Raw genomic sequence first — 24,436 nt, forward strand, 5'->3', positions numbered from 1 at the left:
TCAACTTTATAGTTCTTGTGTACTTCACTAATTACTTCCCTATGTACTTCCCTTTTACGTTTTTCTTTTCATTTCCTTTAACAAAAGTTTTAGTGCTTAGAAACCCGAATTTTCAGAAAGGTACATAATACATATTTTAAATTTTTAAATGCATGTATAATAAATTTAATCATTATATTACCACCTATATTACACTTTCTATGAATTATATTAATATAACATTTATGTTGTAAAATATTTATTTTATACATCAAACTTATCATTGGAAACAACAACAAAAGTATTTATAAGAATGAAATATTTACAATGAAAATTGTAATTATTATACATGTATTAATATATTTACTTATTCTACAAGAATTGTATTTAAGAGGAATACATTTATTTATTTATTAAACTGTAGTGGTTGACTTGATTCTGATATACCAAACATATTGGCTAGTATATTAGAAGCAGCTACATTTTTAGCTTCTTCTATGGTTTGCCCAAATCCTAAAAATATACTTATTAATTATCAATTATAAGATAAAAATTACATTTATTTCAGTTTGTTCTATACCTGAGCCTAAAAATTCTTTATTTGAATAAATTCCAATATGATATGCTGATAAAATAGTATTTGTTCCAGCTTTTCCAATTATTCGTGCTTCTATAGATGTATTAGTTTCTTTAGACAGGAAATCACGTAACATTTCAAATGGCTGTACTGGATTCCATATTTCAGTAAGATCTTTCTCTGCTAATCCTACTATTAAGAAATCTTTAATAAAATTTCTTGCATGATCAATATTGACACTTTCAGCAAGTGCTCCTACTAGTGCTAGAAACGTTTGAGCTAGTGTTTCTTCGTTTGCTGGATGTTCCTAAATGACATAAAAAATTAGAATTATACAGTAATGCACAATGAATATAATAATATATGTAAATGAATGTAAGATAAAGTTATATATACAAACAGCAGTTAGGATAATATCCTTTGTTCCAATATGTAAAGATGCCTTTGCCAAAATTGTTTGAGACATAAGATAATCATGTAATGCCCTACAAGAATAAATTTACATTAACATACATCGGTTCTTATGGAACAATCTATTGTAGAATAAGCAGTAGAATAATAAACTAATTTTATATGTTTGTATGATAATTTTATATTTAAATACTTTGTTACATTTTAAATATGTTTATTTTCAAGGATAGATGTTATATTAAACCATTAAAATATAAATACAACCTTAAAATCATTTATTTATATGATTATAGTTTTTAAAAGTTCCTTATAATCAAAAAATTTCCACGCTGAACTCTTTTACACTTTTATATTTAATTACTACACTTTCTTGTTTTCTAAAAATTTGCTCAGAACAAAAATAAATTGTAGAAATTTTAAGAATGGAAAACAGTCAGAATTCTTCAATGTAAAGAACAAATGCAATCTTGAAATTAAATTACATTATTAACATTTTCAGATAAACCATTATTTTTATGAATGCATCAATATAATCAAACATGTAAATTACTATGAGATTCATTATATTCCATACATTTTTAGGAATATTTAAAACTTATTGATCAGAAAATATTTTCATTGTATCAATAACATTACATAACATATGCAATGGTCAATATAATAGTTTTCAATCAATTATATAAAATAATTAATTTTAATACAAGTTTTATCTAACTTTGGTGTGACAAGATATATTAATGTTTTATATAATCTGGATCATATTTAAACATATCAAAAACATTATATTAAAATAATTTACATCTAATAAGGCTGTACATACATGATACCTAATTCAGGAAGGTTTGGCAGTTCTTCTCCTAAATGTGTTTTTATAAATTCTGAAGTTATTTCTTTTCCTTTTTTAATAAATTCTTCATTGTCTTGTATATCAAGCTTAGGATCTGATATGCCCATTTCTTCTTGTTTTTTCAATTCTTCGAGTATATATGATTTATGTACAAATGCTTGATTTAGTTTTTCTATATTAAACTTTTCTTTCAGTCTCTCATTAAATGCAAATATTTCGGCATCCCTGTTCCATTCGATAAAAGTATTCCGCTTTGGTACAGTTTCATCTTTTAACAATCTTTTTCTACGACTTAATTCTTTCTTAGTTGGAGCTACCCATCGCTTGATGTGTCTGTAACCTATGATTATAATTAGCACATAACATACATATTTTACGTTGTCAAACATAATAAGAATTACAATTAAAATACTTACCTCCATAGTTTATTGAATTTATACTTGCAAGATTTGTTAAACATAAACGTAATTTATTCATGTCTGCAATTTATGCAAAACCTAATCTGAACCTTTCTATTAAAATATTATATGCCACTTGAAAACAAACCGTTCTTAAAAGTGTATATTATATATATTACACGTACACTTTTTTTCGCAAATTTATTATTAATAATACAATATATTGTACTATTGTCATTTATAAGGATTGTTACAAATTCTCTACATTTATTTAATTTTTATTATATAGACTACGTTTCCATCGAGGGTCCAAATCGGGTCAGAGTCGGGTTAGAGTCGGGTTAGAGTTAAGTTGCCTTGCCTGTTTCCATGGGATCAGAGTTACGTTGGGGTTGGAGTTGGGTTGAACATTACCAACTGCACAAAGTCAACTACCATATTCTGACATGTAAAGCTGAGCAATATTAATTTTACAATATCATAATAACATACAAAAATTATTTCTCAGATTACAAGATCACCGACAAAAAGTAATAATAACCTCTTTTACACCGATTAATACAACACGTGATACACAATGCAATTTGGATTTGTTATGTTGGCAACACGAACTCGACTCTTGTCGTTTCCACCGAACCTCAACTGAACGCTACCCTAAAATTTTGTAGGGTAGAGTTCAACTAAACCTTTGGCGTTTCCACCGTACAAGCGCTGACCCCAACCCGACTCTGACCCGATTTGAACCCTCGATGGAAACGTAGTCATATATGTACCGTCTTCTCGTGTACAAAGGTATAGTATGTACCAATTACATACGTGCCATCTTTCGAATATAAATTCCACTACAAATCTGACTTTATTTGCGGGTAAAGTTTGGTGACAAAAAATATGACCTCGGGTCAATCTACTGAATGAGTGTCCCTAGATATGAAGATCTTATGTATTTTTTGGTTAGGAAAAACAAGGATAGTAAATATCTATTTTTCAAAAATGTGGAAAACCGAATTCTAAACGCCAATGGCATTTTGTTAAAAAGTAATATTTCGTCATGATTTCTTTTGCATATTACTCTCAAAACTCTAGTCTAGGTCGGTAAAGATCTCGATTCTGGAAAAATAGAACGTGAAAAATTTTCTTCTATAAAAAACTCTAGTTTCCAGCTCATAAAATTTTTGTTGATAAAATTGCAAAATCGAGAACTTGAATGTAAAGTACGCAATGAAATAGTTTGCTTCAAAATGTAAACGTGTACTTCTGAAAATTTTATTATATATCGCTTTCGAAAATGCCTAAGACTACGTTTCCATCGAGGGTCCAAATCGGGTCAGAGTCGGGTTAGAGTCGGGTTAGAGTTAAGTTGCCTTGCCTGTTTCCATCGGATCAGAGTTACGTTGGGGTTGGAGTTGGGTTGAACATTACCAACTGCACAAAGTCAACTACCATATTCTGACATGTAAAGGAGAGCAATATTAATTTTACAATATTAAAATAACATACAAAAATTATTTCTCAGATTACAAGATCATCGACAAAAAGTAATAATAACCTCTTCTACACCAATTAATACAACACGTGATACACAATGCAATTTGGATTTGTTATGTTGGCAACACGAACTCGACTCTTGTCGTTTCCACCGAACCTCAACTGAACGCTACCCTAAAATTTTGTAGGGTAGAGTTCAACTAAACCTTTGGCGTTTCCACCGTACAAGCGCTGACCCCAACCCGACTCTAACCCGACTCTGACCCGATTTGGACCCTCGATGGAAACGTAGTCTATGATAGATTAGGCATAATATTTGTAAATGTATAGATATTTTGTTTTTGTTACTATTCTCCCCAGAGATGTCAGTTTTGCACTTGAGTATACTTCTTTCCCCTATGTTATTATTTTCCCTAGAAAATCCTGTATTGTTTAGCAGTGCATCTGCATACTATTCATTATTTTATGGTGCTTACAAGGAAATGAAGTACAAGTGCAATTGTTAATTGAACTTTGTATCATTGTAAAATTTATGAAATTATATTAAACTTTATAACTGTATTTATTGATAAAAGATTTTTAAGTTTAACAGTTATTATTATTTTGCAGTGTTTTGGATGCAATGAAATAACCATTGTATATATTACAAATAAGTATTTTGCCACCAAATTTTTCTAAAATAGTTTTATTAATGAAGCTGATTATAAATCTGTGAAATTAAGTAATACCAAACAATGTTTCAATCAAATCCGGAGCCTGATATACCTGCAGCTTTAGGTTTGCTTTCTCACTTGACCAATGACGAACTGAAAGAATTGTTAAATAATGATGGGAAATTTGAAGACATTGTAAAAGATATAAAACAAGTAATTTTTGTGACTTATATAAAATTGCACTATATTTATTTTATATAAAAATATACAATTAAAATCTGTGTTTTGGAATCAGTTTAAGGATTTAGAAACTGAAAAAGAAATGTTAATGGCAAGTAATAGGTCCTTAGCGGAGTTTAATTTATCAAAACAACCAGAATTACAGGAAGGAAAACAAATATTAAAAGAACTCAGTGAAAAAGGAACAAAATTATGCACAAGTGTAAAGGAGAAACTGGATCAAATAAGTACTTTTCATTTTATTATTTTTGTTTTTAATATTTTAGCATTTTTTAAATTACATGTAGAAGTATATTAATGCACTTAATTAAGGTACATATATAAGATTTAATTTGTATATAACATCTGTAGGAGAAAAGTCTGGAGAAATGACAGTTGATACCGCATTAGATTTATTACAAACAGCAGCAACTGAAATTGAGGAAGAATCAGAGGTATGGTATAATTAATATCTTGTGAATACTTAATAATCAAAATCATTAAATGTAATAGTATTGTTATAAATGATAATAATGATTATTATGAATATGCAGACCATAGCAGAAAAATTTTTGGCTGGAGATATGGAAGTAGATGAATTTTTGGAGCAATTTTTATCAAGACGAAAATTGATGCATTTGCGTAAAGTGAAAGTAGATAAGTTAAGAGAGTTAATAAGAAAATCGCGTTCTGTTACTGGTGGTCCAGGTTACCCAATTGCTAGCAATTTCCCTGGTATAGCGCCTTCTGTTCCGTATCCAACTGGACCTGTTTCGATGCCAATGCCTGTACCATCTGGTTTACCACATTACAGACCATATTAAACTATCTCTAACAAACATAATATTGAAATTTAAAATGCTGTTCCACTATAAATATTGAACTTTCACTAATACGTAAGAAGTATGTATGACAAAAAATGCTATCAAGTTAATAGTAAACATTAACAAATATATATAACTAACAAATGTACAAAATTCAATAAAAAAATTATTTGTTTAATGTACAGAATTATGTGTTATAATAGCTGTAACAATAAATAACAGTAATATACATTATACATATACAGTAAATACGTTAACATATTTGGGTATAAATTATATAGAATTTCAATTAGAGACATTGTAAGTTACATGTACATTTTTTACTTAATATATTATTCACGATTTTTTAATTTAGTGTTCTGTGTAGATTGTTACTGTTCATATGACATATAGAAGTAGCATGTACAGTGTTCATTCTATATACGCAAAAATGTCCTTTACGATATAAGCAAAAATGTTATCCCCACCACGGGGGGGAAGAGCCCTCGAGACGCCCGAGGTTCACTCGCCGGGAAATGTAACGTGATTCGGACCTTAGTGTATCCGTGAGACAATACCAATGCAAATATAAAACTTTTTTATTTTTGACTTTTTCGTTATCAAACTTTTACCAATTAATTTTTGACATTTTTCCGATTAAAGTGAGACCAAACACGATATAATTTGGACTATATTTACTGGTTTAATTGACGATAAAAGTTTCTAACGCAGAAGAGGATAGCGAGTGAAGAAAAAAGCGACACTGCGGTCGTGGCAGTCGGCGAAGATCAAAAGTCTGATTGTTTGCAATGTTTAAGCATCATATTCGTGACATTTTCCTGACTAAAATGAGACCAAACACGACATAATTTAAGTTATAGTTACTTGCAATATCTTATTAGAGTAAAGTCATCGATGTACGAGGTAACACTTGAAATTACAAGTAAATATGTCCCGAAGTATGTCGTGTTTGGTCTCATTTTAATGAGAAAAATGTTACAAATATGATGGAAAAAAAAAGTCATAAATAAAAAAGTTTTATTCTTACATTAGGAGTGTCCTTCCAGTAGGTCACTGTTTGTTTACGTTCGGTCTCCTTCGCTCGAAATATAGTACCTTTACGATATACGCAAACGGCGACCGTGTTATTTTTCTCTTCTGTCCTTTTCTACGTTCGGCAAAACATCAATCAATGTAGGACCTGTACGATATACGCAAAACCTCAGACCCGAAAGATTTGCGTATACAGTATTCTTTTCGTAAATGTTACTTTTGCCGGTTTCGATTGTAACATTTACGGTCGAGGTCCTACATTCTTTGTAGTGTGCCGAACGTAAAAAGAGCCAGCGATACAAAAAACAAGGAGGGATAGAGTTTCGAGCGTTCGGCAAACATGAAAGACTCGTGCCTGTTCTGTCTTTTAAATTTAAAAATTAAAATTCTTTATTTTTGGTTTTTCGTCAATGGAACTTTTACCATCGTATTTGTCTCGTTTTTCTGATTAAAATGACACCAAACACGATATGATTACGATCGTAATTACTTATGTAACAAGTCATAAAAGTTTGGGATGTAACATTTACGGTAGAGGTGCGAGTTCCTCCTAAAGTCTTGCTATACAAGTAATTATGATTTTAATTATACCGTGTTTGGTACCATTTTAATTAGAAAAACGAGACGAATACGATAATCAAAGCTTCATTAATGAAACCCCAAAAATAAAGAATTTTGATTTTTGAATTTAAAAGACAGAAGACGCACGAGTCTTTCATGTTTGCCGAACGCGTCAACCTTCTGCTTCTCTTTCTTTTCCATTCGCCGCCCTCTTTTATGTTAAAAACTTTAATCATTCGTTACACGCGCAATTGTTAACGTAATTATATTATGTTTGGTGTCATTTTAATCAAGAAATCTAGACAAATACAACAGTAAAAGTTTCATGAAAAAATAGTAAGAAATAAGAAAGTTATAATCTTTTCCTTTACTTGCATAAATATGTGCCTCACCAATATTCGATCCTCGTTGTTTCCGCGACCGATCGTATTTCATTCTTTACTGATTTCGAGGGGATCCCCCCAGTAGTGGGGATACAATTTTAACATTTACGGTAGAGATCTTTTTAACATTTACGAAGAGAATACTGTATGTATAGAATATTCACTGTATTACTATTTGTATTTTATTTTATGTTTAAACAGAAATTAAATTTATACAATAAAATTTAATTCAATTAATATTTTTTATTATTTCCATATACTTTTTTAATTTTATACAGATTTATAAATATGTACTTCATTTTACTGAATACTTTTATGTAAACATTAACTAATTAAAAAGAAATTAAAATATTTTTATATTTATACTGAAACCAAATGTTATTCACATTTTTAATCTGAAACTATAAATGTTTATTAATGTTAATATATAATTCAATTATAACATTACAAATAAAGAGTGCTTCCTCTACATCTGATAATGCGTATACTATAAAATATTTGTAATGTATTTATTAAAAGGGATTAATAAAATATACTCTGCAATATATGTTATAAACAACAATTTTTAATTGCACTATTATATTAATAATTCTTCATGGAATAAAGAATAGTATTACTAAAAATAAAATTTTTAATTATTTCTTTTCTTTATCCAATGGTACATCATGATCTTCTTGTGTTTTGAAGTAAGCAATGAAACCAAATACAGTACATACAGTTAGCCCTAGAAAAATAATAGCACCAAGGTCTACTTCACTTGGTTTTGGTTTAGATTCATTAAATCTTTTTCTCAACCATCTTCTACGCTGGTCAGATTCAAAAGTTCTCTGATAATGTGCTCGAGTCCATTCATCAAAGTCATAAATTTTTTGCTTTATTGGTGGTGCATCACTTTCAAAATTATCCTGTTTATACACAGGTTTATGAACTACGTTTATTCTTCCATGTCTAACTGCAATACTTCTATCATACTGTTTACGTGACTTGTAATTACCAAGCACACCATATGCATCTGAAATTTTTTGGAACATGTGTTTTGCAGATTCGCTTTTATTTTTATCAGGGTGATATTTTAAAGTTAATTTATAATATGCTGACTTTATTTCATTATGTGTAGCATTTGGAGATATTCCCAACGTTTCATAATGTGTTCTATTCTTTGTAGATAAAGCTACTCTCATATTAATTTGTACTATGAACTGTTTTACAAATTTTACCCTAATTTTATTATAAACATTCATTATGAATGCTTGAATATAAACTACATTTAAGTACTTATTTCTTATTCTTCTTATTGAAGAATTATCATATATATATGTTATGAACTAAAATTTGTTTTCGATTTTTTATATAATTCGTCATACTTATTTAAAAAGTATTTCACACTTTCTAATACAATAAACAAGCATTTATTGTATTAATATAACCTATAATAAAAAATACAGTTATGATCGAATAAAATTGGCTGAATTATATATAATCGTAATGTTATGAAATTTTATAGTCATACATTTATTACAAATGTTTAACATTGATAATTGTGCAATACGAAGGTTATATAAATCGTTTCAAATTTATAAAATGATAAAATATATATAATATTTTCGTGATTTATTCTCGAACAAAACATTAGCAATTACTTTCTAAAATTTTTATAAAAATATATGACGCTTGAAATATTTTAAGTAATTTCTAACATACGTGTTTAACGTCGCGTCGAAGAATTACAATTATAAAATAAAATTTGATTCAGGTATATAATGAAGAAAGTTGTACAATTCCTGACGTAGAACTTAGCAGAAATTGGGTTGTCATGTGCAAATAAAATCACGAATAGAAGTTTCTATGTATTAAAATCTCTTAATAATATCAAGAGCGATATACAATTCGACACGTGAACTATGATGTCATACCAGTGAAAATTATATTTGTAAGTCGATGGTCATATCCAAAAGGAATAAAATATAAATTAGAAATGCGATACGCGCATGTGCATCTTGGAAACGGAGAATTGTTTTTATCAATATTTTAAAAATAATCAATTTTGTCTAATTATAATTTCGAATATTGCTTGCAGAATAAAAAATCTTTTGACCTATACTAAAACTGCACTTGCAATATTTTATACAAAATTTTTGGAACTATCGTTTGCATACATTTCTTACTGGTCTTTTTTGGTATTTTGTTACTTAGCTTTATGTTGTATTAATGATTTTAAAGAGAGTAATTGGAAAATCTTTCATATAATTCAAGACTGGATGTGAAACTGATCCATATATAAACTAAGATGATAGTGAAAGTTTAATATAAATAGATTTGAAGTTGCCGCAATTTGAAACTATTACTGCCCTCTAGTGTTGTGTTTCTTCAAGATTATGTGGGGAATTTATGTGCAGCTCATTGGCCAAAAAGCTCTAAGCAAACAATCCCTACTCAACTCACGATGTATTCGCGAGATGTACAAAATAAAGTAACTGATATTTAATAAAATTGAACAACAAATTAAAACTTGATAACTTTTTTTAATTAAAATTTGAACAAAACCAACTTTAAAACTATACTAAACAATTTAAGTTGACAGCGACCATACAAAATTCAGTTTATGATTATTCCCTTCTTGTTGGTTGTTTAATGTAAACGTATCCCAAATCAAGTATCGATAGGAACATGTAAACTCTTCAAAAGTGTTTCAGATTTATTTTGATTTGTGTCATTAACTAAGGTTAATTTGTAATAGCACTGTACTGTAGTACTAATTTTGTATAAAAATGCATTTTATATGTAGTTAATGCTAATATATTTAAGTGTACATAATATTTTTTGGTTGTGCAGTGCACTTACTAAATTTAATATATAGCTTCGGAAACTTTTCACGATGCCAGAACGAATTGAAATTGGTAAACAAATTTCTTGATATAATAAATTGATCGAAATCTTATCTTACTACTTAAAAAAGAATATATGTGAATCATTACTTCAAATATAAAACCACATACATTCAATACTAACAAGTATTACTACTTGTTAGATATAATTTGTTTTTAAGTTTACAGTTGTTTTGAATTTGCATTATGATTGTTCTTAAGCTATTTTAATTATTAATTTTATATTCCAATATAAAAATATTCAAAGTAATGGTACCACATACGAGATCTTATTCATAACTAGTTAAATGTTCTAATAGCTGTCATTGTTTAGCATGGAAATATAAAGAAATACAAAATCAATGATGTTGAAAAAGTATTCTTAATATCAGATTCTATTTAAAATAGAAATGAACAGTTAAAATTATTACTTAAAATTATAATCATTTATTTTCTTTTCTTTAATCATATAATTTGGACATATAAATCAGCTGCACAATATGCACATGCTTATTTGTGGCATTTAACACATGAACTTAATGTCTGTCAGTATGATAATTAAAATGCAGAGAAAACAAAATTAACATTCTTTATCAACAATGAATTCCTATTTGGAATCTTTATATCTGTTTTATGAACAAGGAATATGAATATTTTATATTAAGAATAGCATAAGGTTTCATATTAAGGATATCTTGAGTTTGAAACAAGAAATCGAATTAATTTAAGAATAGTTTATCAATGTTTCATTTAGGTAACAATATAATTAATTGATAATATTAACACATTCTGTGTTGATATGACCTATGCTGAGCTTTGCATTTAAGTCCCTTTGGAATTCGCATTGAAAAACTAAGAATCATTTAAAATTTACTGTAGAGTCAAACATGAAATCGTAATACCATACATATTGCATTTATTAAAGTATTGTATTACAGCCCTTTTCTTGATAATTATAATTTTGTAACTATTTCAAAATTGTAAGATGTATGTCAAAAAGAAATTTATTCTTTCTAGTACAGAATGTGTTAAAACCCAGAGAGCTAATAAAGAAACTGATTAAATAATGATTATAAAAATTTATGTTAGGAAATCACTTGATTGTGTTTTGCTGATATAATTCTGTCCATGTATTCTAATAGTTTGTTGTTTTAGTAATTTTAAATACTACAATAGCATTATTATACTTGTTCATGAAAATACTATGAGATCATGACACCATATATAAATTAGATATATTTCTGATATTTGATATTTTTACTCTGTATTTTTTATGATAAATAATATTATCACTTACATGGTCAAAAATACTTATGATATATTATTTTTGGTAAATTTATATGCAATGAGAAGTAATACAGTTATATTTTTATCATAATAAAAATATCTTTTGTAAATTTGACATGTAGGAGTTATCCCTGACAATTTACGGCATGAAGAAACTATTGTTCAAATCGCAGAAGCTCTTGATAATCTGGATTCTGCAGTTAACTATATATTTGAATCAATTGATAAAAGACTTTCTGAAAATAGCCAAAGGTATTTTATGTTTTTATATATTATTACTTCAGCAAATTGAAACAGTGATATATAATTATAATTTGTAATAATGAATTCTTTTTATGTATAATAACTATTCCAATTTTCTTTTTTACCTTTTTTTATAAATATTTAAAAATTTCAACTATATAAACTCTTAATATACTGAATTCATATTTATTTAAATTTTTATATAAAGATATTAATACATTTGTTCTTTAGGTTATCAAATATTAGAAATAGAGCAACAAAACTACAAGATCGATTACAGTATTTACAAACTAATTTGAATTTAAAAGCTGTGAAAATGTATTCTGCTGCAAAGTATCCTGCTAATCATACATACAAGGAATATGAGATGGCTATAAAACCTGAATGTAATGGTACCAATAAAATACCAAAAATGTACAAATGTTCAGTACCCATAAAGAATGTTCCTGAAACGTACTTATCTTCTAATTGTAAAACAGAGGATGGTCAATATGTAGCAAATAATAATTTGCAAGAAAAGTTACAATTTTATCATGTTCGATCTAAATTGAGTAAAGAAGTTTATTTAAATAGCAGTGAAGTTTCATTTCCGTTCCATATGTCTTCAATCAATGCACTTTTATTTAATAGTATGGACAATCCTTATAAAGTATCTACGAAAGACAGTAATCATAAAACAAATGATACACAAGAAATTGAAGATGCACCTGATTCAATTATACAGCCATGGAGATCAGCAGAAACAGAGTCTTGTAGTTATCTCTATACACCAACTCTAGGCGAGGTAAAATATTTGAACATAAAATATTTAAAGCATTTTTTTAAAAGCTGCATAATAAAATATTTAAACAATATTGTTATTTTTATTTTATGTGATAAATATGGAATATTTTGATTTGTAGGTACCGCAAATAAATGTACCCCCAATGCTTCCAGATTTACCTGGAATTGTGGATGATGAAAAGTTTGTTTTAGATCTTAGTTTTCAAAGTCCAATTGCACCTTCTTCAGCAGTAACAACACCTACCATTCGACCTGACCTTCCAACTCCAACATCAACAACAAACGAGAAAGATTCAACAAAATTCGAATTAAATGTACCAAATCTACCTGGTTTCTCTGAGAACGATTCTACAAAAAGTTTTAGTCAAACTATTGTACCACCACCTCCTCCTCCTCCTCTGCTGACGTCATCTAATACATTAACTTCAATTCCTTCAAATTCTGAGATTCAGCCTTCTGCAGCTTCAGCATCATTACCCTCAATGCCACCTCCGCCACCACCGCCTCCTCCTCCTCCTCCTCCTCCACCACCACCACCGCCACCACCACCTTCATCAGAAACTAATGTATCAGACACTCAAAATGATTCTAAAAAGCATAAAACTATTGAAGAAAAAAATAAAATAATAAATATGGATGATCGTTCAAATTTAATGGCAGCGATTCGGAATGCGGGTGGTATAGGAAGAGCAAAATTGAGACATACAGTGCCGTCAGACGAAAAAGGAAATCGTTGGTCTTCTGCATCAGTTGGAGGAGATTTAATGGCCGATCTACATGCTAAACTGGCCCTTAGGAGGAAAGGAATTGCAGGATCAACGGGCAGTGCCTTGGAAAGGATGTCTAGCTTAATTCCACCTCCTCCTAAACCAAATGAAACAACTACATCAGATAGGAACTCAGCTACTAGTGAATATGATTCTCAACCGGATACTGATGACTGGGATGAATAAAGTTCAATATAATATTATCAGTATGTACAATTTTTGTTTCTGTTTCAAGAAGAAAAAATGAGCTTGAGTGGTAATGATATTTCTAAATGTTTTAAATAACTTTTGCTGTTATCTGTTTAATACTTTTTGAGCTTCAGTTTTATGTATATTACTAAGATATATACATACTCTTAATTGTCTGATTCTAATAAGTATATTTTTAAGTATTCAGAAAATTAATTAAGGGAAAAGATTTCTCTTAGAATAATAAATGACAAGTTATTAGAATCCATTCTTTTTCTTCAATTCTATTGCAGATTCGTTTAAATATCAGTTTACATTGTCTTGTTTATTGTAATTTTGCTTTTATACAGATTACATTTTTGACAGTTACAAATCGATTAGATAGTGCAATTAGTATAGTAGTCGGCGCAAGGTAACACCACTATTTAAAAAAAAATAAATACTCAAATGAAATGTAATACTATTTTTTGATACATACATAAAAGTATAACAGAAATTGATTCCTTGTTCTTCTTTGGTAAAGTACATGTAGTATAAATAGATTTGCTTTACAGAGAAAAATCTGTTTTGTTTTTTGATTATATTTATACAAAGATTTAAAATAAATAATTTCTAAATCAAATACTGCTTGTTCACTTTTAAATTCTAGTTTATTAAGGTATCTTGGTATTAATAAATATTAATTCTGATGAAAAAATTAAAAAGAATTTATGACTTCAATCCAAATCTATTAGTTAGCAAGCACTAAAACACTACTCAAAAAATTTCTAATATTAATGGCATCAGTATAAAAAAAAGAAAATAGAGAAACTGTCAATATATCTAATTAACTCAAATATAAAATGATTATCAAATATATAGAAAAAGAGGTTTTTTCCTGTGGTATTTTTTTATTTGAAAAACAACTAAAACAAACTTATCGTATTCTGGCGAGAAATTATCCTGATTTGTCATCAAGTTTTGAAAGTGTCTTTGTAATAGCAGCATGTTTGTGCACTTATCTGTTTTTATTTAACACTTGACCCTAGATTACTGGACCAGCCATCTATACGTTTATAAATCTGAGTTTAAGCCGTGGAATTTATAGTTTTTGTTTGATCATTGATACTTTTTGTTAATTACATTAATATTTTGTAGTTGAAGTGCATCAATTTCGTTGTGGGTTTGCAGTTATTTAAAATAAGTGGAATATTCTATTATCATTAAAAAATGTATCTGTTTGGTTTTTAAGAGCTTGACACTAGGGAATAAATTTGGAAAAGACAAGGAAGCAATCATTTTAAAGAACATGAGAGAAATAAATAAATTTATGATTAGTAGTGACTTACACAGAGGGAAAAAATGAAATACTATTTGTAATTATAACTAAATTATGTTTAATTAATGAAATAAGTTAGTTAACATTTGGTCACTTTATTTTATAACGTTTTGTGCCAACTTTCGTTTGTTTTATTTGTTGCAATTATTCATATATTATAATATTTGGTGACAAATATAATTTTAGTTGTGGAATGTAAATCGTGATGCGAATACTTGTGAAGTGGTTGTTGGGAAAATACTAAGTTGTGAAAATGAATTGATTGATAAATCACAGGAATGTCAAAGTCATATGATAACAATTCAAGAAATTACAGTTTTTCTAGTAATTATAATATTAGAAAATTTCTTACAGCTTAAAACTGTAATAGTGGTTAAAAATAGTGAAAGTAGTAAACTGAAGATTAAAAAAATATTTTTCAAACTAGTTTCAAAATAATTTGAAACTTAGTTTCAAAATAATTGAATAAACAATATGCATTTTAAAGTCATCCTGTTATTGCATGAAAATTGTCTACTTAGAACTCAAAAAATTTAATCAGAATCCAAATCAAAACATGGGTGCTGACTTTTGTTGCAGCATGATCAAAGTACAAATTAATAATGTGTTATTTCATGATAGTTAATGAGTTTGTATGTCTTTTGGATTTTAATAAGGTATGTTGATTTATACGTGTATCATAAATTACTTATGCTGGAAAGTGTAACAACATGAAAGATCACTGCATAAATTGGAACTTGTGATAGTAATGACATAATATTAATATTTTTTTTATCTGTATTGACTAAATCAGAAGTTAATGATGCACGCTTTTTGCACGTGATGTAGTACCGCATAATAGAAAGGAAATAAACTAAGCAAATCAAAACAAAGATTTTTTATCATGAATTAAGTTTTTTAAACTTCACATAAATTTCTTAATTGATTAACTATTACTTTTTAAATTAATGACAATCTATATAATAAAAAGCTACTTAGATATTCAATTTTTGATATGTTATTTAATTTTCCGTCTGTAGTATGTATGGAAAAAAACCATAAAATGCGATTTAAGTTTTAATCATTTCAATTGTGAAATAAACAAATTATTGAGAAAATGAATGATCGTATTTCAAATTTTCATTAAGAGATTTACTATACTTTCACAAATATAATATAATGTATTATCATAATACATTATAAGATATATGTATAATACCTATAATACGCTTTCTTAAAATGTGTTGTAACAAATTAGAATAATGAAAAATTTGTAAAAAATAAATTGAAAAAGTGAAAATGTATATTCTATTAAAATTATATTTAAAACACGTTTTATATAATTTAATTTATCTCTAATCAACTTTTCCGCAAATAGAGTTTCTGGAACTTTAAGATAAATCATGGGGGGCACCATAAAAGTGGCTACTTCTACGGAATTACCCCGATTTCAAATCAACAACTCAGACCATTTGGAGTTACCGATTGATATGCGTTTTAACGAGGGTCACATTGTTAGTATTTTCATTTATAGCGTGTTAATGATAATATCTGCTGTGGGAAACACAACGGTATTAGTGTTAATTATACGTCGTAGACGTACATCTAAATCAAGAATACACAATATGTTAATGCATCTTGCAATTGCTGACCTACTTGTGAGTAAAATATATATTTACTCCATTGCAGACTTATTAAGTCTGCAATGGCAAAATAATTAACTTTTATATTTTAACATACTAATTTATTAGAGAAAGTTATGATATGTACTCATAGATATGTAAAAATAACTGAAAACAAAGAAATACTTTCCAGGTTACTTTTTTAATGATGCCGCTTGAAATTGGTTGGGCAATTACAGTTTCCTGGAAAGCAGGAGATGCAATGTGTCGAATAATGGCTTTTTTTAGAGTGTTTGGTCTATATTTATCATCCTTTATTCTGGTATGCATAAGCATCGACAGGTCAGAATAATTTTCTTTATTTACAGTGTTCTATTGTTGGTGATTTTTTTAAACACGATTTAATTCAATACTAAAAAATGATGAATAAAATTCAAGTAAATTTATTGTTCATTTTCCAATTTTGTTTTCTAGCTGTAACCGTTTATTTACTCCATCAATTCACAGTCACTTAAAATAATTAATAAAAAAACAACCATAACTTAGTAACAAATCTCAATAAATCATATGTTTATATGAATCTTTCTCAATTTCCAGTATTGAACTTAAATCCTATGTTTGAATAGGTCTACTAGTATTAAAACATTCTAAACTATACATCATAGTGTTCCTGTTAATTAAATGGCACTATATCTAGTGAATTTAATTATTTTATTCTAGATATTATGCTGTGATACATCCTCTTCAATTATGGGATATTGACAAAAGAGGAAAACTTATGCTGTGTCTTGCATGGGGAGGATCCATTGCATGTTCTATGCCTCAGGTACAAATATTTTTTGGAAAAATATTTTAAATAACTATTATAATGTTATTTTTATTATAAATATTTCAACTATGTGAACTATTTTCAACTAATATTTTGAAATGCACTTGTATCAAAATGCAAACAAGTTACTAGACCATAAAGTTATCCAAGACTTAAGTAAGCCTAGTCTGGAACATATATTTTTCTTATTAGTGTATGTTATTTTCAGATGATAGTATTTCATTTGGAAACCCATCCAAATATTACTTGGTACTCTCAGTGTGTCACATTTAATACTTTCCCAACATACACTCATGAAATAACATATTCGTTATTTGGAATGATTATGATGTATTGGTTTCCTCTCATTGTGATAATATACACTTATACAAGCATTTTATTAGAAATATGTAGAAGATCAAAAAAGAGCGAAGGTGGTATGTTAAAACTTATTTTAAATTTAGACGGGAATTCTAACTTTCTCAATTTTATATGTAATTTATTTAACAATTTAATATACAAAATTAATTTAATTTAGATAAGATTCGTCGTTCTTCCATGGGCTTTCTCACTCGAGCAAAAGTACGAACTTTAAAGATGACGGTTATCATTGTTACCGTGTTTTTTATTTGTTGGACACCATATTACGTAATGAGTCTTTGGTAAGCACTATTATTATTTTAATATATCGAATGCTAATATATTACTACATTGAGGCATACATTTTAATACATTCAATTTCATCATGAGTAAAGGCGTTCTCATACTTATTTCGCAATAATTATTGACATAAGATAGTACATTTTTACTAATTTATGCACAGTTCTTAAGTTATGCAGAATTTTTTATATGTCGTATCCAAATTTACATTACAGGTATTGGATTGATCGCCATTCAGCATACAAAGTTGACCAACGAATTCAAAAAGGTCTTTTTCTATTTGCATGTACTAATTCTTGTATGAATCCCATTGTTTATGGAGCATTTAATATTCGAGATCGCAATAAGGTGATTCTTTGTTTCAATTTGTCTAACAAAACAATCGTAACAAATTCATAAATAAATACGACATATTGTTCTAGACATCTGTGAGGCCAGCAACCATAGAAACTCGAGTTACTCCATTGACCTTATCGCTTAAACTACTTGACTGATATTTTTTACGTATAAAGAATGTATACAATAAGTTAAATCTAGTCGTTGGCATCAAATGTAACTGTGATCGACGATCCAATTATTAACATTCTGGTCAGAACAGCATATATACATTGTATTAGAAAGGTCTCTTTACAATGTGATTATCTGTTGATATGTGATTTAAAAACCTCCGTTAGTATATACATATTTACTTGTATCAATGATATAAGTATGTAAATATACACTGGAAGAAATCTTTTTAACACTTTGCTAAGAGAAAGTAGAATTATAATTGAATTTATTAGAATGTATTATATTTAAAACTACATTAAATTATTAAATATTAATAAAAACCATTTAGTTATTACTGTTATAAAAACCCAATAGAAATCTATTGAATTTCAAAACTGTTACATCAGAATAATAATGAAATTATTTTCTTACGATAGAAAGCATCACTTAAATGAGAAAGAACATAGGTTTGTAATATGAAGTAATATAAACAGGTGAAACTTCGTAACATAATAAAATATATAAAACTCACAAGACAGTTAAAAAATATTAAATTATTACAAATTATTATATTTTCTTCAATTTATTAATACATTATTTTTGTAAAAAAACATTTATTGCTTTTTTTATATATTATACTAAGTAAATTTTCGCCTGAAAGTATATTTTAAAAAATTAAAAAGATTACAAATCTACATCAGTAGCATGCTCTTTTTAAGAAGAATCAGTCAAAAATAGAAGCGTACATTCTTACGTTTTGTGAATAATATGAGCTAAATGTATTCTAAAATGAAACATGTACATTCCAAATAACTGTCTTATGGAATAATAGTCTCCTTCTCTTATTTTGAGCATATGTAAAGCATATTGGTTTAAGAAAAAATTAATCTAAAAGCTTTAAAAAGAGTAAAATTGATGGATAGCTTTATTAATCACAAGAAAAAATTGTGTAAAGGAATCTCAAACATAATTTCACTAGTTACTGAATTATTGCACTCAATTAACACAGATTTTCTCAGAATTATATAAAAAGAACTTGTTAAATACAGCAAAAATGGTAATTGTGTATAAATAGAAGTATGAGTTTAAACAATATCAATATAAAAATCAAATATACAGTAGTAAATTTTGTGCCAATGCTGTTAAAATTATACAGCACTAATGTCTTGTAATTAATATCTCGTAATTAATGAATTTGGTAAGAATTGTACTAAGATTTCTGTATCTTTGTAAGTGTTTTAAACGTTTACGATAAAAAAAGTAAGAAATTATATATCTTAACCATAGTTTGTTGTATAAAGGAAAATTGTTAATGCATAACTAGTTTTGCCAAGTCTTTAAGTAGGCCTTAATCGCTTTAAATGCAAAGAGCACCGGTACTTACGCTTCTTCACCACTCTGGACGAATTTGATGGAAAGACCACTGCTGATACGTATTATTAATATCGCATGGCATTAATGACAACTGCTGTGTCTGAGGATGAAGTGCCATACACTTCTTGTGCACTCTATGCAGAAGCGTTTTCGTTTTCTAAAGAAGGAACAGAATTTAAAAGAAAAAAGAAAAAAATAATAAAAAGATGTGTTTGTTACATAGTAAAAACATATTTGTTATATATTTATTAAAACTTACTTCATCGTACTGCCACGGGCCATCCACAGTCCCTAATCGGCAAAATACAAATTTCACTCCTTGGCTATCAGCCGATATACATCGTTCTCCAACACCTAATTGACCTTTTGCGTTTAATCTAATTAGCTAAAAGATATCACATGGAAATTAGGAATAAATAAGTAAATTATTTTGTATACAGTAATTGTAAAAATTACCTGATTATTACCAAATCCATGACAATGTGATGTTGCCATTAAACTAGGAGGAGAATGACTCATTGTATCTAAACATGTTCCCGTTGCCACGTTGCGTAACTATAATTTACAAAAAAAGAAGTAGTTTTAAATATAGAAATAAACAAAGTATTGTTAATACATAATATATAACATATTCACAACATAGATATTATAATTATTACCTCTCCCCAATGGATGTTAGGTGGTAATTCAGGAAATTTATCAAATACATCATAAGCCACATTTTCCATGTACCACTGAAAACTTTTACACCTTTTTCGCTTCTTAAAAGCCAGTTGTTCTGATATATCACCATGATCAAGTAACTGTGCTAATGGTTCTCTTGTATAAAAGAATTCCTTATATTTATCATCAAACCAGGTCTCAATAACTCTTTTATAGTTCTGTAAACAAGTAAATAATTTTCATAATTTTTAGTAAATAAATATTAAATTATTTAACTAAACCTACTAAAATTTAATTTTTTTAAATTACTTTTTTCTGATGCTATAATAAAAAACCATTATCAGGTATAAGAATAATTTTTAGTTTATCTTATCTCAATTGCGAATTTGTTTGGTATATCATAATTATTTAAAAGCGAAGGTTTTACTTACTATGGTTATTAATGGACCTTTTTTCTTCTGTGCTAATTTACCAAAATTATAAGGCATAAATCCTCTATATACATGACCAACATGCGAGCATGGTACCCAAAGAATACTTCCTCCACATTGCCATATTTTAAATGATAATTCAAAATTTTCTCCACCCCATACAAGTAAACCTTCATCATATCCACCCAATGATAAAAAGTATTCCCGATTTATTGCAAATAAACCACCAGCATGAGTAGGAGACCTAAACGTAATTTTGCCTAATATATAATTGTCAAATGATTTTTATATAATTGTCTAAGAATTACTTGTATGGCATGCTGTTGTAAGGTCGCGTTTTTTGTTCCCGTGCAGGAAGCTCATTTTCCTTATATAACATTCCCCATTCAAAAATACCTCTATATAAGTGTCCTTCTTGATATACAGGTCGATATTCGAAAGTTTTGTGATCAATTCCATCTATGATGGGAACTGTCATTACAGTTCTGAAAATATTTAAAATGGAAAAAATAAAAAAATCTTTTTCTTGTAATATACATCATTCATAATAATACATTGAACTGAATTAACAAAACATTACCTATCAACAGCGATTGGAGCTAATAAAGGTGGTAACCAATTAACATTGACTTCACAATGTGCATCCAAAAATACTATAACTTCTCCCTTAGCTTCACGTGCACCACGTGATCTAGTCCTTATTAAACCTTCTCTTTCATAATTCCTAATCAATTTAACTTTTCCTTCCCACTGTTCAATATAGGATTCTAATTCTCCTTTTAAATTATCTGCATACAAATATTTTAATAATTTTTAGATTATTAATAAGTTTTTTTATAACAATTTGTTTTTCTCATATTATATAATATTAACACTAGAACGACATTAAATGCTCGTTTATCGAAGAATGAAAAATAAAATGAAAAAAGAAATAAATAAGTACTAAAGCATCAAGTAACATATAGAACTAATTTTTACCTCAACAAAATATGACAGACATTTCCATAAAATCACGACAACAAAATTTTGTAATATAAAATGAGAAATCTGAAGCCAGTCATTTTGACTGGTTGGTAGTTCTAGTGTTAAGTATCTAACATATAAATATATTTATATAGTACATTTACCTTTATCAGAATAATCATCTACTAGCAAAATTTCCTCTAAAAATTGTGGAGGAGTACGATTTATGACGCTATGAACAGTTCTCATTAATACTGACCAACCTTCATTGTGAAATACTATGATTACACTAGTTCGAGGAAGTACCTCTGGATAATTCCAGTGTTTGCATCTATAAATTATATAAATAAATTTTGGATTAATTTAGTATGTATGATATATCAATAAGATAATATTGTTCAAGATATGCATTTTATATACAGTACGAACTGTGTAAACAGTTACACGGTTTTTTCCTGAGAACTAGTAGAGATTTTTTGCTTAACTATACTTCTTTTAGTAGAGCAATATACATATTTTTACATTTTTAAATAATTAATGAAAAATAAAATAAACATTTGTTCAGAGCATCTTTTTTATCTAATAGAGAAAAATATGTTTAATGCATAGTGCAGAAACAAAATAAAAATGAAAAACGAAGTTAGAATTCAAAACTAAAATAATATTCCTAAGATTTCAAAAGAAGAAGAGAATCACAGCATTGTTAACTTACTCAGTCATTCTTGTGTCAGGAACTGATCTGTCTAATGAAATTTCATCAGAGCATACCATGTTCATACCATACTCTGACTCTGATTGCTGAACATCATTTTGTTGATCATCCCTAAGAATATGAGGTTTACCTCCTTCTCCTGGCCCTGTTCTAATCGGTACATGCTGTAGTTCAAAATTACCAAGATCTTTTACTAATACTGGAACCTGCAAAAACATTTATTACAATATAAACAAAATTTATTTTTAATTTGATCATGATTGCTATACTTTTTTATTTATACTTGTATTCATATTTGTTTCTTTTCTCTTACTTTTTATTTCAGATAGATGAATTCAGATTAAATCAGATTTAAAAATAAACTAAATAAATTCAGATTTAATTTAGATTAATTGTTATTAAACATATCATATAAAAATCGCTTTACAGAAATAAGTAACATATATATAATATTTTATTAAGTAAATTTACTTATTTTATTGTTTCATTTACCTGTTTACTTTTTAGACTTTCTGCCCAATATTCTTTTAAGTTACTGATGGGCTTTTCAGTAAAAAAATTTATAATAAGATATAACGAAAAAAGAACAAGTATACATCTGAGAATAATATTAAAAAGACGATTCCTCTTTAGCTGCACAATTCTCATTTTGTTTGAGGTAACTATATCTGTAATTAACAATTCATTAATATACATTCTTTATTTATTTATTTAAGGTTTATATAGTACATTGAAGATATTACACTTTAAGGTAATAAACAAAACTTTTTTGTTTTGTTTATAAAGAAAAGATTCATACATTTAAATAATGGCAATAACTAAGTGGAATAGAAAAATTACATTTACATTAACAAAATAAGTTATATTAATTTAGTATTTTCTATATTTAGAACGTAGAATTGATTGGCATGACTTGATAACATAAAAAAACCATAAAATAACACTTGCTTTGTATCAATTTAAGGTTTAAAACTTGATAAAAATAACCATAGAGATGTTTTGTTGCAAATGTTTTTAATATGAATTGATTGGTTGTCATAAACTCAACTTATGAATTACTGTGTACAATACTCCATAAGATGATTATCTAAGAAACAACAGTTTTATATCTACAACATTAATAACTGCTTTCAACTGACACATTTATGAAAATTTATGTTTCAAGTTAATAGAATAAATGTTACTTTATAATACTTTCATGTCATGAAATTATATCAGACTATTGCTATTATAAAAATAATAATTATTTGCTGCAACTGTCAACCAGATCATTTTTATTGTAAACATTAATGAATGATTTATATAGTCATTTTCAACACATTTTATGTTTCAAATTCACAAAGAATAAATATTATTTTACAGTTGCTATGTAACATCAAATCTTGTCGAATTATAAATCTCTTGAACACCAAAAAATATTAAATTATTATAATTTTATCCTCTACTATACCTGAAAATGTAATATAAATATGTATTCAAATATTTCTAATATTTATAAAAATGTATTAAATAATATTAACAATGATATAATAAATTACGACAATCTTTATACTTTCATAACTCTTTAAACATTTAAAATATTAATTAAAATATTGTAATCAACAAAATAATAGAATGTTAATACAACAAGCAAATATATTAAAATATAATTTACCTTAAATAAAAACGCATAAAACTTGCAAAACAAAATAAATTTGACTACATTAATTGTTCAAATGTATTAGAAGAATATTAAAAATTATATTATAATAAACTCAATCATTATTTAAAAAATCTGAAGCTATGTTGCTTCGCGCAATAGCCAACGTGTCTTGCGTGCTTTTGTAGCTATATTATATGATTATGTGTACAATATATACTTCTGTAAATACATGAACGAACATGGTAGGCTAATCTAGGAAAATAGCGACGTAAT

At 27.5% G+C, this 24,436-nt stretch overlaps 6 protein-coding genes across 13 annotated transcripts; 3 read left to right on the forward strand and 3 right to left on the reverse strand.

Moving 5' to 3' along the window:
• Positions 1-313: 313 nt before the first annotated feature.
• mRpL44 (mitochondrial ribosomal protein L44) lies at positions 314-2,964 on the reverse strand. Its single transcript, XM_012290706.2, has 5 exons — positions 2,231-2,964; positions 1,788-2,154; positions 957-1,041; positions 560-863; positions 314-492 (listed from the first exon to the last, which is right to left on the reverse strand). Exons 1-5 carry the CDS (start codon positions 2,289-2,291, stop codon positions 386-388), a joined length of 924 nt encoding a protein of 307 aa, XP_012146096.1. The 5' UTR covers positions 2,292-2,964; the 3' UTR covers positions 314-385.
• A 1,102-nt stretch (positions 2,965-4,066) lies between these two features.
• Vps37B (vacuolar protein sorting 37B) lies at positions 4,067-5,580 on the forward strand. Of its 2 annotated transcripts, XM_003705549.3 has the most exons (5): positions 4,067-4,220; positions 4,307-4,563; positions 4,646-4,817; positions 4,942-5,024; positions 5,124-5,580. In XM_003705549.3, exons 2-5 carry the CDS (start codon positions 4,432-4,434, stop codon positions 5,391-5,393), a joined length of 657 nt encoding a protein of 218 aa, XP_003705597.1. In that variant the 5' UTR covers positions 4,067-4,220; positions 4,307-4,431; the 3' UTR covers positions 5,394-5,580. The 2 variants fall into 2 exon arrangements, with proteins under 2 accessions (XP_003705597.1, XP_076387914.1); XM_076531799.1 differs by lacking the exon at positions 4,067-4,220 and having other exon boundaries at positions 4,246-4,563.
• Positions 5,581-7,914: 2,334 nt separating this feature from the next.
• On the reverse strand, positions 7,915-9,656 carry LOC105663203 (uncharacterized). Its single transcript, XM_012290716.2, has 2 exons — positions 9,071-9,656; positions 7,915-8,796 (listed from the first exon to the last, which is right to left on the reverse strand). Exon 2 carries the CDS (start codon positions 8,608-8,610, stop codon positions 8,005-8,007), a length of 606 nt encoding a protein of 201 aa, XP_012146106.1. The 5' UTR covers positions 8,611-8,796; positions 9,071-9,656; the 3' UTR covers positions 7,915-8,004.
• Positions 9,657-10,077: 421 nt separating this feature from the next.
• Positions 10,078-14,126, forward strand: LOC100882744 (WASH complex subunit 1). Of its 2 annotated transcripts, XM_076531791.1 has the most exons (4): positions 10,080-10,266; positions 11,643-11,772; positions 11,995-12,547; positions 12,666-14,126. In XM_076531791.1, exons 1-4 carry the CDS (start codon positions 10,245-10,247, stop codon positions 13,497-13,499), a joined length of 1,539 nt encoding a protein of 512 aa, XP_076387906.1. In that variant the 5' UTR covers positions 10,080-10,244; the 3' UTR covers positions 13,500-14,126. The 2 variants fall into 2 exon arrangements, with proteins under 2 accessions (XP_076387907.1, XP_076387906.1); XM_076531792.1 differs by lacking the exon at positions 11,643-11,772 and having other exon boundaries at positions 10,078-10,266.
• Positions 13,383-18,912, forward strand: AkhR (Adipokinetic hormone receptor). Of its 5 annotated transcripts, none has more exons than XM_012290713.2 (8): positions 13,383-13,519; positions 16,178-16,457; positions 16,615-16,763; positions 17,142-17,247; positions 17,459-17,666; positions 17,768-17,891; positions 18,105-18,237; positions 18,312-18,450. In XM_012290713.2, the coding sequence occupies exons 2-8, from the start codon at positions 16,203-16,205 to the stop codon at positions 18,381-18,383; spliced, it is 1,047 nt and encodes a 348-aa protein (XP_012146103.1). In that variant the 5' UTR covers positions 13,383-13,519; positions 16,178-16,202; the 3' UTR covers positions 18,384-18,450. The 5 variants fall into 5 exon arrangements, with proteins under 5 accessions (XP_012146103.1, XP_012146105.1, XP_012146104.1 ...); XM_012290714.2 differs by lacking the exon at positions 13,383-13,519 and adding an exon at positions 14,292-15,476 and having other exon boundaries at positions 17,459-17,663; XM_012290712.2 differs by lacking the exon at positions 13,383-13,519 and adding an exon at positions 14,301-15,476.
• Positions 17,708-24,366, reverse strand: Pgant7 (N-acetylgalactosaminyltransferase 7). Of its 2 annotated transcripts, XM_076531789.1 has the most exons (12): positions 24,176-24,366; positions 23,014-23,189; positions 22,522-22,727; positions 21,974-22,140; positions 21,427-21,634; positions 21,155-21,331; positions 20,847-21,090; positions 20,412-20,633; positions 20,209-20,307; positions 20,012-20,137; positions 19,763-19,909; positions 17,708-18,636 (listed from the first exon to the last, which is right to left on the reverse strand). In XM_076531789.1, the coding sequence occupies exons 2-11, from the start codon at positions 23,167-23,169 to the stop codon at positions 19,769-19,771; spliced, it is 1,746 nt and encodes a 581-aa protein (XP_076387904.1). In that variant the 5' UTR covers positions 23,170-23,189; positions 24,176-24,366; the 3' UTR covers positions 17,708-18,636; positions 19,763-19,768. The 2 variants fall into 2 exon arrangements, with proteins under 2 accessions (XP_076387904.1, XP_012146100.1); XM_012290710.2 differs by lacking the exon at positions 17,708-18,636 and having other exon boundaries at positions 19,415-19,909.
• Between the last annotated feature and the right edge of the window lie 70 nt (positions 24,367-24,436).

Source organism: Megachile rotundata, chromosome 5 (genome assembly GCF_050947335.1).
Source record: "Megachile rotundata isolate GNS110a chromosome 5, iyMegRotu1, whole genome shotgun sequence".
In the NCBI taxonomy this organism is placed as follows: domain Eukaryota; kingdom Metazoa; phylum Arthropoda; class Insecta; order Hymenoptera; family Megachilidae; genus Megachile; species Megachile rotundata.